We start from the raw sequence: 16,002 nt of genomic DNA, 5'->3' as shown, positions 1-16,002 counted from the left end.
TGTATGGGACTTGAAACAAAAACCCCATCCTTTACGTAAGGGAATAGGTTAGGGTTAATTTAACTATCTAATATTTTTATTTGACATACAAGTAATATGTGTACTAAGTATTATCGAAATATCTCCAGCCGTACGGAAGTTATGCTGGAACTTACATTTCCCATAGACTTGCACGGGACTTTAAACAAAAACCCTGACCCTCGCAAATGAGGGTAGGTTAGGGTTAAATTAACTATCCTATATTTTTAGTGGACTTATAAATAACGTGACCAAGTATTATCGAAATATCTCCAGCTGTTTGGAAGTTATGCGGTAACACATATTTCCCATAGACTTGTATGGGATTCTGAAAAAAAAAAAAAAACTACATTCACAAATGGAGGTGGGTAAAGGTTAATTTACCTATCCTATGTTTTTAGTTGGCATTTTAGTAACATGTTTACCAAGAGTCATGAAAATATCTTTAGTCGTTTGGAAGTTATGCAGGAACATGTACACATTTACCGTATTTATCGGCGTATAACACGCACTTTTTAGGCTAAAAATTTTAGCCTGAAGTCTATGTGCGTGTTATACGCCGATACACTCCCAGGAAAGGCAGGGGGAGAGAGGCCGTCGCTGCCCGATTCTCTCCCCCTGCCTTTCCTGGGGTCTATAGCTCTGCTGCCGGCCCTTCTCTCCCCCTAGCTATCGGCGCCGCTGCCCGTTCTGTCCCCCTGACTATCGGTGCCGGCGCCGATAGCCAGGGGGAGAGAAGGGTCAGCGGCACCCATTGCCGGCGCCGCTGCCCCGTTGCCTCCCCCCATCCCCGGTGGCATAATTATAATTGGCAATGGGTGCCGCTGCCCCTTCTCTCCCCCTGGCTGTCGGCGCCACTTCTCTCCCCCTGGCTATCGGCGCCGGCAGTGGGGCGCCGGCACCGATAGTAAGGGGGACAGAACGGGCAGCGGCGCCGATAGCCAGGGGGAGAGAAGGGCCGGCAGCAGGGCTCTAGACCCCAGGAAAGGCAGGGGGAGAGAAGCGGGCAACGACGGCCTCTCTCCCCCTGCCTTTCCTGGGGGTGTATCGGGGTATACACGCGCACACACGCACCCTCATTTTACCATGGATATTTTGGTAAAAAACTTTTTTTACCCAAATATCCTTGGTAAAATGAGGGTGCGTGTTATAGGCCGGTGCGTGGTATACCCCGATAAATACGGTATATACACTGCTCAAAAAAATAAAGCGAACACTTACACTGTCCACTCAGGAAGCAACACTGATTGACAATCAATTTCACATGTTGTTGTGCAAATGGAACAGACAACAGGTGGGAATTATAGGTAAAAGAGTGGTTCTGCATGTGGTGACCACAGACTACTTCTCAGTTCCTATGCTTTATGGCTGATGTTTTTGTGCAGCTTATCCAGGATGGCACATCAATGCGAGCTGTGGCAAGAAGGTTTGCTGTGTCTGTCAGCATAGTGTCCAGAGCATGGAGACGCTACCAGGAGACCGGCCAGTACAAAGGGAGATGCGGAGGAGGCCGTAGGAGGGCAACAACCCAGCAGCAGGATCGCTACCTCCGCCTTTGTGCAAGGAGGAGCAGGAGGAGCACTGCCAGAGCCCTGCAAAATGACCTCCAGCAGGCCACAAATGTGCATGTGTCCACTCAAACAGTCAGAAACAGACTCCTTGAGGGTGGTATGAGGGCCTGATGTCCACAGGTGGGGGGTTGTGCTTACAGCCCAACACTGTGCAGGATGTTTGGCATTTTCCCAAGAACACCGAGATTGGCAAATTCGCCACTGGCACCCTGTGCTCTTCACAGATGAAAGCAGGTTCACACTGAGCACATGTGACAGACGTGACAGAGTCTGGAGATGCCGTGGAGAACGTTCTGCTGCCAGCAACATCCTCCAGCATGACCGGTTTGGTGGTGGGTCAGTAATCGTGTGGGCTGGCATTTCTTTGGGGCCCGCAGGTAGCCTGACTGCCATTAGGTACCGAGTTGAAATCCTCAGACCCCTTGTGAGACCATATGCTGGTGCGGTTGGCCCTGGGTTCCTCCTAATGCAAGACAATGCTAGACCTCATGTGGCTGTAGTGTGTCAGCAGTCCCTGCAAGAGGAAAGCATTGGTATTATGGACTGGCCCGCCCATTCCCCAGACCTGAATCCAATTGAGCACATCTGGGACATAATGCCTTGTTCCATCCACTAACGCCACGTTGCACCACAGACTGTCCAGGAGTTGGTGAATGCTTTAGTCCAGGTCTGGGAGGACATCCCTCAGGAGACCATCCGCCACCTCCTCAGGAGCATGCCCAGGGGTTGTAGGGAGTTCATACAGGCACGTGGAGGCCACACACACTACTGAGCCACATTGTAACTTGTTTTAAGGTCATTACATCAAAGTTGGATCAGCCTGTAGTGGGGTTTCCCCTTTGATTGTGAGTGTGACTCCATATGCAGACCTCCATGGGTTGATAAATTTGATTTCCATTGATAATTTTTGTGTGATTTTGTTGTCAGCACATTCAACTATAAAGATTAAAGTAATTCATACGATTAGTTCATTCATTCAGATCTAGGATGTGTTATCTTAGTGTTCCCTTTATTTTTTTGAGCAGTGCATATAGAGATGATTTATGGCTTGATAGTAGGCGTAGAGAGTTAATGTGCACCTAACATTAGTCAGTGTGGACTGCAGCCATGCGGATTGTCTATTTCTTTTTGAGATTTGCTCTAGCAGAACACTTTCATATCTGCGCACTGCATAGATGCTAGTAAATCACCATAAGGCACTTAGAGATGCCATCTTGTACTATTATATGGAGTGCATACACCAGATAAGGCACTTGGTAAGTAATGAGCAGCCTCCATGAATGCTGACAGTAGATAAAAATAAAGTACAAAGATGTTATAAAAACAATTAGGGTGTTATCTAGAGAGAGTGCATGAAAAGAAGGATTATTAAGGGATATATGCACAGTACATATCATTGCTGGCAGAATATACATTATGCACTATACAATACATTATACATTATATCCAATGACAACATACAAAGAGAATTATCTGTCCTCTAAACACCACCTGTTTATTTCTTGTAAGTTGTAATAACAATATATGATATATATGATTACGTCATGTTGTTTTACAGTGAATGGATATCAGTATCATATTGCTATGCAGCTTTTAAAGGGGTTATCCACCATAAGGTGATTCTAGTACGTACCTGCCAGACAGTAATGGACATGCTTAGGAAGGATCTGCGCTTGTCTTGGGGTTAAATGGCTATAAAGTTTGAGATTAATGCTGTTGCTATATTTTTGTGAATTGGCAATTTCCTGTTGGAGTTCATTCTCTCAAACTACAAATCCCATAGTTCCATATGTTCAAGTGTGAGGTCATTTTTCTTCTTCCAACACATCAGCCACCCCACCCATTAAAGTACACCTGTGCTCCCTTCAATGCAATAGACCAGTGTTTTCTGACCAGGGTGCCTCCAGCTGTTGCAAATTCTTGCAAAATGATCTCTCACCCAGCAATCACTCCACCCATTGAAGCAAAGACAGGCTCCCTCTGATCACCTGACTAGTGATGTAATGTCTCGAGCTGCACTACAACCTGGGAATACCTGAGACGACACAAATTTTGTATGCTGTTATAAATAAACATTGGGGCAAAAATCACAGAAGAATTATGGGACCACCATAAATCAAATTAAAAAAATCCTGGAATACCCTTAACGTACCTGGGCCAAGAGTCCAAATTCAGCCTTAAAGGCCTCCTCAAGGAGATGTAAAAGCCTTCGAAATTTTACATCATCATAGTCAAACCGATCTCCGAATGCAATGGAGCAGATTACATTGGCAACAGCATTGTTTATAAGGAAATGTGGGTTGAATTGATCTGCAGAAAACTCAATAATAATGCAGATGAGTGAATGAATGAATAAATAAATATCTGAATGACATTTATGTAAAAAGGTTTTTATAGTATTGTAATATCATACTGATGACTATTTGTTAAAAGTACTGGGAACTATAAGTTCGCAGATTTTTATAGGGTGGGGGGGGGTTACACAGAGTGTCTTTTAATAAAACACCTTTGTAGTTTTAATGTTTTATACAGAAGCTAATAGTGTATTCAAAAGTAATGGAAAATAGAAAAGGACTTTTTTTTCCATCTTACTAGATCCAATTCTGGCTTTGGGTCAGAAATGGCATCAGATGCCGTAGTTTATTTTTCCCAAAAAAGTGCTATGGGTGAAACCAACCAAAGGAGTTTTCAAGAAAAAATGTTTGTACTAGTATTTTATTTCACCTGATTATAGCTGAGAGTCAAAAGGGATATATGAAATTCATAACAGAGAGGGCATTTTTTTAAGCAGCATTTTTTTGGTGTGAAGTTTATTCAGGCAGTTTGTAGAAGATTTTATTCTGTAGACCTGCACTGATTTGCTCCTGCCTGTCAAATTGGATTTAGTTGTTAGGTGATTTAAGATGAGTGAATTTGCTTAATGGGGTACTCCATCCCTAGACATCTTATCCCCTATACAAAGGTTAGGAGATAAGATGTTTGATCGCGGGGGCCCCAGTGACTGGACATCCCATGATCTCTGGCCCAGCTACCCGGATGCCAGCTGTGCTTTGGCTTCGGGCAGCCATGGTCATCACGCCCCACTCCATTAATGTCTATGGGAGGATGCGTGACAGCTGTGGTCGCTTGTAATCCGGCATGGAGCGGAGTACGTTCTGTGCAGAGGATTACCTGTGTGCCGGACCTGAGATCTCAGGGGTTCCGAGAGGCCGGTCCCCTCGATCAGATATGTTATCCCCTATCCTTTGGAAGGGGAAAGGATAGGGGATATGGTGTCTAGGGGCAAAGTACCCCTTTGAGTTTCTTTAGCCTGTGGGCATACTTAGTATTATGGAACAATTTTTAAAGAATATACTGTAAAACAATTGATGCCATAGTGCTTTACTACAGATACATAGTCCAACCTCCATGGTACTGTATTTTATGCGTGACATATGAGTCTATAATAGAAAAGTCACCTGTCAGCAAAGAGAATTCTTACAAATTCGCTCATGTCTGGTAGCGATATGTCTCTACGTGTTTTAATAAAATCACTTATTGAGATAAAGAATTAGATAATTTATGTTAATGTTAATCAATGTTAATATTTATTTTCATGCTATTGTATCTACTATGGAGGCAGGGTACAACACTGCCAAGGGGATGGATGGGATGCGGAAGCCCGGTCAGGGGATTTGTCAACTCAGACAGTAGCTTCCAGTGGGGGCACTGTCTCTGAATGATGATGTCTGCACAGGAAGCTCTGAGAGGAGGTGCCTTTCGGGAACCAATGGACAGGATAGTGATTTTTTTGTTTGTTTTTATAGGCCTAACTGTTATATGTGTAAGTGTGAGGGCCTAATAAGATAGGGGGCCTAACAACTATATTAAGCCGTGTGGGGCATAATAATTCATAGAGCAAGATGAGGGCCTACTACTATATGGAGGGGCAGTATATGGGGCAATATGAGGGCCTTGTTTAATATGGAGCAGTATGGGTACATAATAATATAAGGGAGGCTTAGTATTATATGGGGCAGATGCTTGGTAGATAGAAATAATTTGAAGGGTTTCTTCTAAGATGAACACCAGTAATGGTTCATTTGATAGATTTGGAATCATAGGTACTGGATCCTAGAGCAGGCCCACCAGGTATGAAAAAGCCTCAGGGACAGCATTGTCTTAATAGCAGCTAGGTGGCTAGATTTGAATTGAGTTAAAAGTATTTTTATCTATACAACAAGTCTTTACACAAACATCTGACACCCACCTTTCTGGGCTTTAAATGCAGAACACAGGCACTGAGCTTCTTCTGTCACTCTTTCCTCAAGAGATCTCTTGTCCATCCCAAAGTCTCTAAGTGTTGAAAGTGTAAACCTTCTATTCTCTTTCCATGAGCTTCCATATCGGGCCATTATTACACCTAACACAAACATACAAAATGTTCATTATCAGATAAGTTATTTGGTCCATTAGAGTAATTTAGTTCTAAACCTTGTAAACCTTTTATACTATTCATACGTTCATAACACATACTGTTCATACACTCATAGTATTCATACTATTCATTCACTCGTGGACTCTGTACTGTTTGTGCGCTTGTGGTGGTTTGTACTTTTTATAGGCTCAAGGCAGTTATACTGTCATTCGCTCATGGCATTTATTCTTCGTATACACTCATGGCATTTATACTGTTAATTAGCCCATAGTATTTATGCTGTTCACACACTCATGGCATTTGTAATCATATGCTCGTGGGTTACACGGTTCTTACGCTCATGATACTATGCGGTACATATGCTTATGATACTATGCAGTTCATATGTTCATAGTATCCATACTATGCCACTGTCCATACGCTTGTGGCGTTCATACTGTCCTTATGCTCATGGCAGTTATACTGACCATATGATCACGGCACTCATACTGTCTTATTCTCAGGGCATCTATTGCTCGTGGCCTATATACTGTTCGCATGTTAGTGGTGGTTTATACTTTTCATAGGCTCATGGCATCTATACTTTCATTCGCTCATGACATTTATTCTTCTTATACGCTCATGGCATTCATGCTGTTTAGTGGCCCACAGTATTGATGCTGTTCACAAGCTCATGGTATTTGTGAACATATGCTCGGGGGATTGATACTGTTTGTACGCTCATGGCATTCATATTGTTGATGCATTTATGTTAGTTACATGAGTCATACACTCTTGATACTATGCAGTTCAGATGTTCATAGTATCCATAGTGTTTATACACTTAGGGATTTTCACTGTCCATGCGCTTGTGGCATTTGCAATGTCCTTATGCTCATGGCAATTATACTGACCATACGCTCACAGCACTCATACTGTCTTACGCTCATGGCATCTATATTGTTCACACGCTTGTGGCATCTATACTGTTCATACACACTTAGCATCTATACTGGTCAAACACTCATGGCATTTATACTGTTCATGTAATGCTAGTCATACTGTTAATCTGATCATGGTATTCACACTGTTCATATCCTTTTGTTGTTCATACATTCATAGCATTCATGCTACACGTGTACTCTTGGCATTTTGGGCTGAGCATGCGCCCCTGCGTTAGGGTTCAGGAGTTCAGGGCATTTTTACTGTGCATGGCATTTATACAGTCTTATACTCTCATAGTATTGCGGTTGTTTTTCCCACCATACCTACCACGTTAGCAGGGGGATGCACTACGTAGTTGATGTTACTGAAACGTTTTCAGATAGATAATATCATGTTACGTAGGTGGTTGTATACCCGCCATACCTACCACGTCTGCTGGGGATAAATTGCATACTTGTTGTCACAACATGTAGGTGGTTCTATACCCTTCATATCTGCCACAACTGCAGGGGGATACATTGCATAGTTGTTGTTACTGACACGTCTTCAGAGCGACAAGATTTACGACACATAGGTGGTTGTATACCCGTTGTACCTGCCACGACTGCAGGGGGATACACGGCATAATCTGTTGTTACTGACACCTCTTCAGAGCAACAGCATCACGCTGCACAGGCGGTTGCATATCCTTTGTACCTGCTACGTCTGCAGAGGGATACACTGCGCAGTTGTTGTTACTGACACGTCTTCAGAGCAACAACATATAGGCGGTTGGATACCCCTCAAACCTGCCATGACTGCAGGGGGCTTCATTGCATAGTTGTTGTTACTAACACGTCTGCAGAACAACATTACAACACATAGGCGGTTGTATACCCAGCATACCTGCCACGACTGCAGAGGGATACAATGCATAGTCTGTTGTTACTGACACGTTTTCAGAGCAACAGAATATTCCCTTCATACCTGCCGCACCTGCAGTAGGATGCACTGCATAGTGTTTGTTACTGACATGCTTTCAGGGAAATAGTTTTATTACATATAGGTGGCGGCAAAAAATAAATAAATTAATGATGGTTATGCAAGTCCTGTTGCATCTACAGGCACGATGGTTATGAAAGACCTTGTTCTCGGAAAGACCTACAGGTACGAGGGGTACACAAGTGACGGTCTCGGCTAGAGGCACGATGACAAAGAAGGTCACTCGCTGTGGAACGTTACCCCTGAGACCAGTTTTTGAGTCAGAAGCTCGGCAGTTTAAGGTGTGGCTAGTGTCCAGGAGTATAGTAGTGGGTACGTAAGACCTGTCAGCTTGTTAAGATTTGGAATCTGAGCTGTTATTGGCTGCTATGGGCAAATGTACACAGTTTATGTTTTTATTGTTTTTATTTCCTCTATGATACTAAAATTGTAAACACACCCATATTGGAATGGACAGTAGGCTCCCAATTTTTCCTGTTTCTTGTTTTCTTTTATTTATGTGTTAACCAATGTGATTTATTCCAGTAAGAGAAATGTACATTATTTACAGGTTAATATCCTCTTCGATGTACATTCTTTTTCGATAATGTCGGCAAAGGCTTCTTTTTGCAGGCACTGTGTAAGACTGCGTTCACATGTTTCAGTACCACAACTAATTACTGCATGAATTTTTGCCATGAATGGCCAAATTCGGGGTAAATTATGCTAATTATGTAACAAAGATTTTTCCTATTTACAGCAAAATGCATGCAGTGATTAGTTGTGGTATTGTGTGAACACAGCCTTAATGTATTTGCAGAAATCATTCTTTTTTTCCCATTCATCCAAGGTATTACAAGATTAACTCCCTAAAGGGGAAAGAGAGGCGCTGGAATGTGAAGGTTAACACCATACAGCGGTAAGAGGAATGATTAAAACCACTTACCAGACTGGGCTGTGTAAACACATGCTCAACAATGGATTGTGTGTAAGTGTTGGAAGGGATCCAGTCTGCAGCCTTCCTGCACAATCTACCAGAAGAACTTTAAAACTAAGGAATATTCAATTCAACCGGGAGCAGGACATCAACAGTGATAAAGGTAAGTGAGTTTATTGACAGACATGCAACGCATTTCGCTGCGCATGCAGTGCGAGATGGGGCTGCAGCTAGATTAAAAGGATGGGCCAAGAAATGTTTTTTTGGAGAATGGATGTGATAGTTGTCTGTTTAGATGATGAAGGAAAAGTGCTGGTGTTTAGGGATAGATTGAAGAGTTGTTGATGAAGTGGGATAGGAGTGGGTTAAGTGTACAGGTGGTGAGGTGCAAAGTGGAAAGCAGTTTGGATAGCTTGTCTCCAATAACTGTGCAGAAATGAGTTATTGGGGAAGAGCACTGGACGAGTGTGAATATGGATTGTGGGTTGTGCAAGTTAACACTTTCTCTCATGGCATTGATCTTGTGGTGTTTAAAGTATGCAGTGATGTTGTATGCTGAGATTAGAGATGCGTTTATGAGTTACCTGGAGTTGTGGGACTGAAAAGATATGATAGTAGTGAAGTCTTGTTTGGGAGAAGTGAGTGTAGACTTGAAGGTGAGTAGTGCATCTTGGTATGTTGTGAAGTCAGTCTTTTGTGAAGTGGGTTTTCGTCTAGAACTGCTTTGCAGTCCTAGAGGCTTGCCTCACTTGTTTTGTCACTAGTGTGGAGTGCAAATATTCAAAATGCAAATTTTTACGGCAAATATTGGCACTTTGTGATTTTGCGAATATTTAGAATATAGCAATATATATTCGTAATGACGAATATTGGTTTTTTTTCTTCACAGTAAACATCCCAACAATGATTTGTACTGTGTAAAAAAAAAAAAAAAGTGATCATCCCTCCCTGCTTCCAGCTTGTGGTCCAAAGAAGGCTCCAATATTATTTACTGTGTGTGGAGTGTGAATATTTTGTTCATGCGAATATGCTAATATTTGCGAATATCGGCACTTCCAGAGGACGCTGATCCCTCCCTTCTTTTAGGTGAAAGATATAACCGCACATGCGCACTATGCAAATTTTGTTGCGAATTTTCACATGGGGAGAAAAAGGGAACGAACATAGTGATTCTATTACATTCCTACTTATATTCGCAAAATATCTAAAATTCGAATATGGCCCCTGACGCTCATCACTATTTGTCACATTAGCGTGCCAAGCTGTCTATTGATAAGTCATGGTCTGTTGTGTGTGGGAGGGGGAAATCTGAGTAGAGGGCTGAGGTGACTGGTGTTATTTGCAAAATGCGCGATATCTTTCAATTAACTACTTTCCTATTGGTTGCTAGAGATGTTGCTAACCTCTGACAGCAGTATTTGCATCCTTCTCATTGGCCCACAAGCCAAAAGAAGGGAGGAATCAGTGTCCTCTGGAAGTGCCGATATTCACGAATTTTCGCATATTCACCTTCTTTCAACCACATCTGGAAGCAGGGAAGAATGATCACTCTTTATTTACACAATACACATCATTGTGATGTGTACTGTGAAAAAAAAAAAGACTATTCGTCAGAACGAATATTTTTCTCTATATTCTAAATATTTGCAAAATCGTAAAGTGACGATATTCGCGATATAAATTCGCTATTGGAATATTCACGCTCAACACTAATGGTGGAGAATGGTAGAAGAGAGTGTAAGAGTGTGTCGATGTTGAGATGTTTGAAGCTTCTATGGGTGGGCTTGGTTCTGGACTGTGGTGGTTGTGGGGGGGGTGTTAGAGAAGAGACCCTCACCCTGGCGTCACGAGTAACAGGGGTTAAATTAACCCCTCATATACCGAAGCAACACCCCAATTACACTACACCCCAAGGCTGCTACCACATCTCTAAGGGTCACCGTCACTAATCTCAATATACAGACTTATGGTGCGGGTGACTGTCTTTCCAATTATGTATTAATCACCCTATTCCATGTGGCATGCAGAGATATGAAGGAGAATCTAAATACGCTAATTCACAGAAAGTAGCAATGGGGCATTGTTCTTTTAGCAAAGCTTATGGCAGCATCTCTCTCCCGTTGAGCCCGTCCGGGTTCATTACTATTCATGCTCTCTCTCTGTCGATGTCAGAGTCTGCTTGTCATAAAAAACCTGCAGTCTTTCTTGAGCTTCATCTTCTTGGATGACATACAGACCAGTTTGATGCAGTGTGCGGCATATGGTCTGGGCGCTGACAGGCTGACCCCCACCCCACAAAGGATAAAGGATATCTCCTTCTCACACTGATAACAGACAATGGGGAAGAATTGGCAGTCTAAAATTGCTCCAGCTTTAAAATCTGGTCAATCATACTGTCTACTCCACCTATTAGGGGGCTTTGTTAATACCCAATATTTTGGAAGCAAGTCCAGCAGCCGGGAGTGAGGAGAGTTGGAGTCCTTGAGCTATGATACAGTGGGAGCACCACAGGAGAGAAGAGCAGGGTGGTGGCAGACCACTGCTACTCTGGGAACAGCACATATCAGAATTGCCACACTGATGGGCTTCCACGGTTCCACTTCAAAATTTTAAGGTGGAATTTTCAGCCTGGTATGTGAACATACTATAAAAGTACAAGGTTAAAGGGGTGTCAGGCCAGAGCCTGACACTGTGTGCACCTGAGAGACTAAAGTGTACTCTATGAGGGACATTTATCAATGTTTGCTTATGTATTCTTTTTTTTAAGTAATTTTTTCCTTACATGTTTTTTTGCTTATGTGTGACTTATTTATCAACTGGTTTCAGCCTGTTGATAATTTTCTTTCACGTAAGCAATTTTTCCTTTTTTACTTTGGTAGTAGCTTTTTCTGCTCCATGTTTGAGCTGGAGTAAATTTTGTCCATTTTTAACCTTGTTGCGACTTTTTTTGCGCAGTTGCGACTGTCGCAGTTGATAAATACCCGACTAAAGCAAATCCATTTTGAAAAATTTACTACGTAAGCAAGTTTGAATTTTCTTGCTTTTCTTGTTCTTCATGCAAATTGCCGCACGAAAACACACATAGTCGCAGTTGTGACAATTTTGCGACAATTATAGTTAAGAAAACCTGACTAAACCCGTTGATAAATGTCCATCTATGTTCTACGTTAAAGTGCTACTATCATGATGGTCTGGTGGCAGGATAGGTTTAAACTTCCAAATTACGAAATTAGATGTATTGCCAGAAGTCCCATGCAAGTCTAAGGGATTTTCAGCATGGGGCTTCAATAAATTCATCTGATCACGTTAGTCTTGAAGCAAGTCTCAGGCTACTATCATGACAGTGTGAGGCTACTATCATGACAATGTGAGGCTACCATCATGACAGTAACACTTTAAGACTGCCCTTTTAAGACTGCACTTCTTTAAAATATATTTAGGGTTTTACTCCAAGCCACTGACCTGTCTTGGAAGAGCTTAATAAACTTTCTATGAAATTATTCTGACAGCACCTCTGGCATCTCCAATATATTCCATGTTTTCATAGATAGGAAATCGAGGCCGATCTGCGATGTCTTCCGACCTGTTGATCAGCGTTTCCTTCATCACATCAAATCCATTCAGCACCACCACTTTTGTCCAGAAGTACTGCAAACTATATACATCCCCAAACTCTTTTCTCAGCTGTAAAGAACAGATATATATGTATTTAAAAGAAGAAGAAAAAAACTAATGTTTTTAACAAAATAAATCATTAAAGAAATAAAAAAAAACGGGTTATTTAAATATTTTAATAAATATTAACAATCACAGAACTAGTGTTACATACAAGATTGTATTTGCTACTTGTTCATTTTAATAACATATCTGATTTACTGATGGTTTAAAATGGGTTGTCCAGCAAAATAAACAACCCGTGAATGGTGTCACAACTATATTAAATCCACTTACTAATATAATTTTATAAGCCATAGTTCACAGATCTTTCCATCTCTCCAGCTCTGCTCTCTTCCTTGTAGCTGTACCGTCCCTTCACATGCAGAGCTTCTGTCCCTGCTCCACCTTCCCCTCCTGTCTGCTTAGAGTGAGACCCTTTATGTGAAGAGGGAGAGCTCATATTACTGCTCATTAGATTTTAAGAAAGCTTTTCTTAAATAAGATAGCAGTGAGCCTGTTCTGACAGAAACTACTGCGACTGAGAAAAGCTTCCTGCTGTCCTAAAATCTAATGAGCAGTAATATGAGCTTCCCTCTTCACATCAATGGTCTCACCCTGAGCAGAAAGGAGGGGACAGGGGAGCAGGGACTGGAGCTCTGCATGTGAAGTAATGTCACAGCTACAAGCCAGATAGCTATTAACATTATATTAGTAAGTAGTTTTAATATACTATTAAAAACCAAACATGTTTCTTTTGCTTGACATCCCCTATAAGCTTCAATGTTATTACTATTTATCATTTGTAGCAGGATGCCTGTCCTGTTGAAGTCATAGTCTTTACATGTGTCACCCTATTAAAGAGAACCTGAAATTTAAAGACCTCCAACATGTCATAGAGACATGTCATAGGGGGTCCGGGTGCTGAGACCTCCACCGAACGCTAAAATGAGTTGGTAGAAGTGTTTAGCTGAGAGCTGTCCCAGTTTCAGTTTTCTTTTTTTTTTTACTACAAATTCCATTTTCCTCCCTCCCACACATCAGCCACCCCACCCATTGAAACATAAATGAGCTGCATCCCTTCAAAAGACCTGTGGTTTTCACTCGGGGTGCCTACAGCTGTTGCGTTAGTTGCAGATTGATCTCTCTCCCACCAAGCGATCCCTCCACCCATTGAAGCAGACAGGCTCCGTGTCATCAGCTAACTAGTGAGTCAGGTCTCGGCCACATTGCAACCTGGGAAAAATCTGAGACAACAGTCATTTTGTATGCTGATAAAAATAAATATTGGGTGAAAATCACAGAATTGTGAGAAAACCGTAACACACAGGTACAGACATTATATTATGAACTACACTAACTTTATAGCCCCTGTAGCATAGTCAAATAAAAAAAAATCCTGGAATACCCCTTAAACTTGGCTTCATGCAGACTCTGTGAATCAGTGTATGGCTCCAAGCAGAGCAAAGAGGAGGAAAAATCACTTTCTACCTGTTTTAGTGAGCGTGGGAGTTTTCTCTAAAATCCTTGATCAAAACATCTGACATGTTACTATAACATTTCAGAAGTTCTTAAAAACTTTAGGTACCCATTAAGTACAACTCTATGCAAACATTGCAGAGGCTGTATGATGATGTCCATGACTTCTGCATATGGAACTGAAGAAGAACAGTATAGGCACTATCCATGCATCACTATAACAGGGGAGATAACAGATAACGGTATAGGTTCCATTTTGAGGGCATTGGTCGTTTACTAGTTAGTTAAATAAACAGTCTCAAGCTATCGTGTTATTCCGTATGAGAACTCGTGATTTTATTGGATTTAGGTCTGGGTTTTGACTGGGCCATTTATGGACATTAACATGCTTTGAGCCAAATCGTTCTACTGTAGCGCTGGCTGGATGTTTAGGGTCATTGGGGGGTATTTATCAAAGGATTTATGTGTTTTTTTTTCACGTAACTTTTGCGCAATACTTTGGCGCAGTGTCTTTTTGCGCCAAAGTTTGGCGCATCTTCTCCACTGTCATTTTTACAACTTTCTCAAAATCACACGGTCCTGTGTGTGGTTTTAGCTTTAGTCAGTAATTCATAATTTGCGCCAGTCGATCTTTGGCGCAATTTTGGCACAAATCCCGTTTTTTGGTCGCAAATCCCCTCCAAGAAATTTTGCACATGGAAAACACACTTAGCAATGTCAGAAAATGCAAAGGAGTCAAAATACATTAAAACATTTTTTTTGTGAAAGCAGCGACGCCTTTGGGGCTGCTCAATACTATCCTGCGACATAGTTGTCTCTGCGGAACCTTCACCCTCCGTTCAGCCAGCATTGGACATGGCCACACAGGGTCAGGAAAGGTAAGCACTAAAGCAGTGGTCTCCAACCTGCGGACCTCCAGATGTTGCAAAACTACAACTCCCAGCATGCCCGGACAGCCGTTGGCTGTCCGGGCATGCTGTGAATTGTAGTTTTGCAACATCTGGAGGTCTGCAGGTTGAAGACCACTGCACTAAAGTAACAAAAAAAAAAAAAAATAAATACTCAAGTTGAAAATAAAATCCATTTCACATGGTGACTATAAACCCCACAAAAGAAAATAACTCCGGTCGCTTGCTGATATACTGCAGGAGGGACTCCGAAATGGCTGCTCTACAGGGTAAAATACGCATCCTCTGTGGTGGTAAGTTCTGTGAAAAAGGCGCTGTAAACAGCTGATTTCAACATTTAAGCCAAAATTACTAACAACTTGCAACTTGCATAAATTTGGTGCATGTCCACGAAAACCAAAGTGAAAAAAAAAAGAAACTGTCAACAGACAAAATTGATAAATACCCCCCCCCCCCCCATTGTTCTGCTGAAAGATAATTCTCCATCCTAGTCTGAAAGGATACTCTGCCCCTAGACATCTCATCCCCTATCCAAAGTAATAGGAGGTGTTGAATATATTTTTTTTCAGAATTGTTGGTGTTTTTTTTCAAGTTTTCCATTTTACAATATTTAGCATAAAATAATCCTGAAATCTTGCAGTTTTCAGTCTGGCAACTAGGCCTTAAACAAAGCGGAAGCTGCTGGAAAGTAATCTGTGCCGAATAACAGCAAAAAGTGACTCCAGTAGATAAAGAAGACCAACAGACCAATCGTGGTAGTCCTGGCAGAGCGGGGGAACTGGGACAGGAGCGGCTGTGGAGGTAGCTTACCGATGGCAGAAGGCGATCAGCGGCGGGCGGTGATCCTGCTGTTGATGCAGCGGCAGAGGGATCCCTGTTGAGTGGCTGCCTAGCAACATCTGCAGGGCCACAATTTGGAGACTACTATGCAGTGTTTTCTAAACTGTGGCCCTCCAGATCTTGCAAAACTACAACACTCAGCATGCCCAGACAGCCGTTTCCTCACCAGTGTGCCTCCAGCTGTGGCAAAACTACAACTCCCAGCATGCACGGTTTGCAACAACTGGAGGTTTGCGCCCGTCACTCACCTCCCTGGTCTTCTATGTTCTCAGTCCCGGCACACATGCCCCCGCC

The 16,002-nt window shown here is 42.2% G+C and overlaps 1 protein-coding gene across 5 annotated transcripts in view; it reads right to left on the bottom strand.

Moving 5' to 3' along the window:
* LOC130275625 (cytochrome P450 2D17-like) overlaps positions 1–16,002 on the bottom strand; it is a 67,325-nt gene that overhangs the window by 24,108 nt on the left and 27,215 nt on the right. For 3 of the 5 annotated variants that reach the window (XM_056523820.1, XM_056523818.1, XM_056523819.1), the window contains exons 2-4: positions 12,340–12,511; positions 5,839–5,991; positions 3,742–3,899 (exon numbers count right to left, since the gene is read on the bottom strand). In XM_056523820.1, the coding sequence (XP_056379795.1) occupies positions 3,742–3,899; positions 5,839–5,991; positions 12,340–12,433 (405 nt within the window). In that variant the 5' untranslated portion in view covers positions 12,434–12,511. Of the gene's footprint in view, positions 1–3,741; positions 3,900–5,838; positions 5,992–6,373; positions 6,414–12,289; positions 12,512–16,002 lie in introns of those variants that run through there. The other 2 variants (XM_056523821.1, XM_056523822.1) reach the window with 2 other exon arrangements.

The sequence above is a fragment of the Hyla sarda genome, chromosome 6, assembly GCF_029499605.1.
Source record: "Hyla sarda isolate aHylSar1 chromosome 6, aHylSar1.hap1, whole genome shotgun sequence".
NCBI lineage: Eukaryota > Metazoa > Chordata > Amphibia > Anura > Hylidae > Hyla > Hyla sarda.
The sequence above is the reverse complement of the archived record's forward strand: the minus strand, read 5'-3'. Positions and strand labels throughout refer to the sequence as shown.